This window comes from Hemicordylus capensis, chromosome 2 (genome assembly GCF_027244095.1).
Source record: "Hemicordylus capensis ecotype Gifberg chromosome 2, rHemCap1.1.pri, whole genome shotgun sequence".
Taxonomy (NCBI): Eukaryota; Metazoa; Chordata; class Lepidosauria; order Squamata; family Cordylidae; genus Hemicordylus; species Hemicordylus capensis.
Window position 1 is genome coordinate 50125747 of NC_069658.1, and position 3561 is coordinate 50129307.

Consider the following 3561-nt stretch of genomic DNA (forward strand, 5'->3'; position numbering starts at 1 on the left):
TGGGGGGAGGACGGGGGAGGGGCTGGGAGGGGGCTGGCACGCTGACTACTGCCAGGGATGCATGTGGGTGGGGGGAAAGAGACGGAGATAGAAGGGGGTTAAGGGGAGGCTGGATTCTCCCATTTGTCGGGGCCACCCTAACTCTCAACAATGGGACTATTCAAGGCCCGGGATGGGGGATTTATTTATTTATTTGTTTCGTTGGTTCTCTCATGCTCTCTCTGGCTCTCTCTTTCTCTCCCCCCACCCCGTTTGGAGTCCCCCCTTTCAGGAATGTTTTCCTTGTGGCGGCTCTGACGTTTGGAGCCATGTGACGGCCCCCTCGTGCGCTCTCGCTCTCGCAGGAGAGAAGAAAAGGCCGCCCCCTTTTGGACTCAGCCCTCCAGCCTGGCCAAGATCTTCCCCAAGACTTCTCTGCAGCCGCAGCCGCCCCCCTCCTCCCACACCCTCCCTCCTCCCAGTCCTGCCCTCCCCAATAGTAGTCGCTCTCCCTTTCCTCCCTTGGATCCATTCATGTCGGAGGGCAGCGGCAGCCAGAAACCAACTTCTCCCGGCGCGCCCAGGCGCAGCTCTGCCTCCAGAGGTCGGCTGGCCTCGCTCCGGTTCCAGAGCCGCAGCTCCTTCGGAGGCGGCTCTTGCACCCTGGGTCCGAGAAGGAGCTACGCCGCCGTGCCTGTCTCTTGGGCCCCTTCGCCCACCGCCAGCCCCGTTCTCGACGCCGGCCCCACTCGCCCCCCTCCCCTTATGCCCGGCTGTGCCAAGCGATGACTCTGAGCTCGGAGATGTCCGATGTCGCCTCCGCCTTGGCCGAAGAGACAGACATCGATGTGGTCGGGGAGGGAGAGGACGAGGAGGAGGAAGAGGAGGAGGAGGAAGAGGAGCCCCTCCGTCGGCGGCCTTATGAGGAAGAGGAAGAGGAGGAGGAAGACGAGGAGATCGCGCTGCTGCCCAGGTCTCCGCGGGCGGGCGCGCCAGGGGGGTCCCCCGGCTCCGGGTCGCCCTCTTCCTCTTCTTCCTCCTCCTCCTCCTCTTCCTCCCAGCAGGGCCCTTTCAGGGCTGCCGGAGGAGCGGGAGGCGGCGGAGGCAGCGGCGGCGGCAAGAACAGCCTGGTGAAGCCGCCCTACTCCTACATCGCGCTGATCACCATGGCCATCCTGCAGAGTCCCAAGAAGCGGCTGACGCTGAGCGAGATCTGCGAGTTCATCAGCGCCCGCTTCCCTTACTACCGCGAGAAGTTCCCCGCCTGGCAGAACTCCATCCGCCACAACCTGTCGCTCAACGACTGCTTCGTCAAGATCCCCCGCGAGCCGGGCAACCCGGGCAAGGGCAACTACTGGACACTGGACCCGGAGTCGGCCGACATGTTCGACAACGGCAGCTTCCTGCGCCGCAGGAAGCGCTTCAAGAGGCAGCAGCTCCAGGCGCCCGACCTGCTCCTGCGCGGCCTCGAACCCGCCGCCTTCCTGCAAGCGCAGCAGCCGCAGCCCCAGCCGCCGCCGCCGCCGCCGCCTGCCCAGCAGCACCAAGGGCCGCCGCCTGCCTCTGCCTACGCCTACGGGCCCTACAGCTGCGGCTACGGCCTTCAGCTCCAGCCTTACCACCCTCACTCGGCTCTCTTCGCCTTCCAGCCGCAGCACCAGGCCCGGCAGCCTCCGCCCGGGTCCGTCTTGCCGGCGGCCCCGCCTTCCCTCCTCCCCGCTCCGGCGGGCGCTGACTTGGCCAGTAGGACTAGCAGCTTCAGCTACCCGGCCCATCTCAGCCCTTCTCTGACTGCCTCCTTGCATGCTGCCGCCGCCGCCAAAACCAGCTCGGCCCTGTCCAGGTCCCCTTTCTCCATCGAGAGCATCATCGGGGGCAGCTTGAGCCCCGCCGCGGGGAGCAGCTGCGCCTCCCAGTCCGCCGTGCTCCCGGTGCTGGCGAGATCTTTGATGGCCTCCTCGCCTTTGCCTTCTTCTGTCGCTTCGTCGTCCGCTGCTGCTGCCGCTGCTGCCGCCGCCGTTGCTGCCGCCTCTTTAGGGACGCTGCACCAAGGAGCAGCCTTGGCCAGTGTCGAAAACTTTACTGCTAGGATTTCCAATTGTTAATTGTCTTGCCGAAGGAAGGTAGGATCTGCGCTCCCTTGTTTTGATTACCGCCCCTCCGCCCTCCAAGAGAGACCTTTTCTAGGCAGATATCTCGATTGGTTTGCTCTCGGCCCTTCCGGTTTGCTCTTCTTCAGTACCTCTATTTATGCAAAGCCATTTCTATATGCTGCACAGACAGAAAGACAAATGGCAAAGGAGTGGTCCTTAATTCTTTCCTTTAAACCCCACTCACTCATTAAGACAAAATCTCTCAATCATTCCACTTCAGAGATTCTTGGGTCCAGGGATTAAAACAACAACAAAAAACTCCATATACATACAGAATGAGGAAAGAAAATGTTGAAGGACAGTCAAACACCTTCTTTCATTGTAGTCTTATGTACTTTATATATGAAAAGATTAACATGTTTACACAGAAGAAAGTGGAGATTATCATTTCTTATTTTAACCTGCAGTTTTTTGTTTTTGTTTTGTATCATAATAGGCTTATGGAGTTTTTCTTTTATTTTGTACTTTATGCATATTCTTTACCAGGAATATTGTTAAGATTATGGGCAAGTGATATTATTCCACCCTCATTGTAAAAAACAAAACAAAACAATTTTAACATTTTTTAAAAATCAATTGATTTCCAAAAGCATAAATAGTACCATTGGCTTTAGGCCTTCAAATCATTAGTGCTTTTGTCCTGTGAACTTTTCATATATGCTTTATCTAGAATACTTGGTCTTCTGAAGAGTGTTGATTCCAGGTTAGATGAATAATCTGGTATTGCAGAGATAGAGCAAAAATACTTTTTCAGCCAAGTAACTCACAGAAGCATCCACAACCTGTCTAAACTGAAGAATCTGCACATAAGTCTTTTGGACCCCATAGAATTCAATGGGATTGGCACCCCACACATGCAGGCTTATTAGGATGCAAGCCACACCCCTACCCCACTTTCTTCCATTTGGATTTCTAAATAAGTACTCAGGATCGCGGCCATCTTGGAAGTTCCGTTTGCAACCAATGGGACTTTCTTTCTAGTAAAATATGATGCCAATCGGCTTAAATTTTCTACCATACTTAAACTTCACCCACTCATGGATGAAACTGTTATGATATGTCAAGCGGTGAAAATATGATCTTCAAGCCTCTGTGAATAAAAATACATGAACCAAAGAAAAAGCAACTCTTTTGGTGATGGATAACTTCAGCTTTCTGCAGGTTATAATCTTCTATAAATACAACTTTTTGTATCTGAATAAAATAATTTTAGATTCTTTTAAGAATGTTAAAGTGTACTTTACATTGCAATGCATCACAGTGGTCTATGGGTTCAAAAAGTAAAACGCAATATATAACTGAAGAAGGGGTTTTTGCGGGGGTGTTTTTAACTTTTATAGCGACCACACAAATAATTGCTTGTTTTGCAACATGTTCCTACTGAAAATGTAGACATTGTGTGTGTGTGTGTGTGTGTGTGTGCGCGCAT

The 3561-nt window shown here is 53.6% G+C and overlaps 1 protein-coding gene across 1 annotated transcript; it reads left to right on the forward strand.

Annotated features, from left to right (window-relative positions):
* Positions 1 to 529: 529 nt before the first annotated feature.
* FOXD1 (forkhead box D1) lies at positions 530 to 3352 on the forward strand. Its single transcript, XM_053298763.1, has one exon. It carries the CDS (start codon positions 765 to 767, stop codon positions 2082 to 2084), a length of 1320 nt encoding a protein of 439 aa, XP_053154738.1. The 5' UTR covers positions 530 to 764; the 3' UTR covers positions 2085 to 3352.
* Positions 3353 to 3561: the final 209 nt, after the last annotated feature.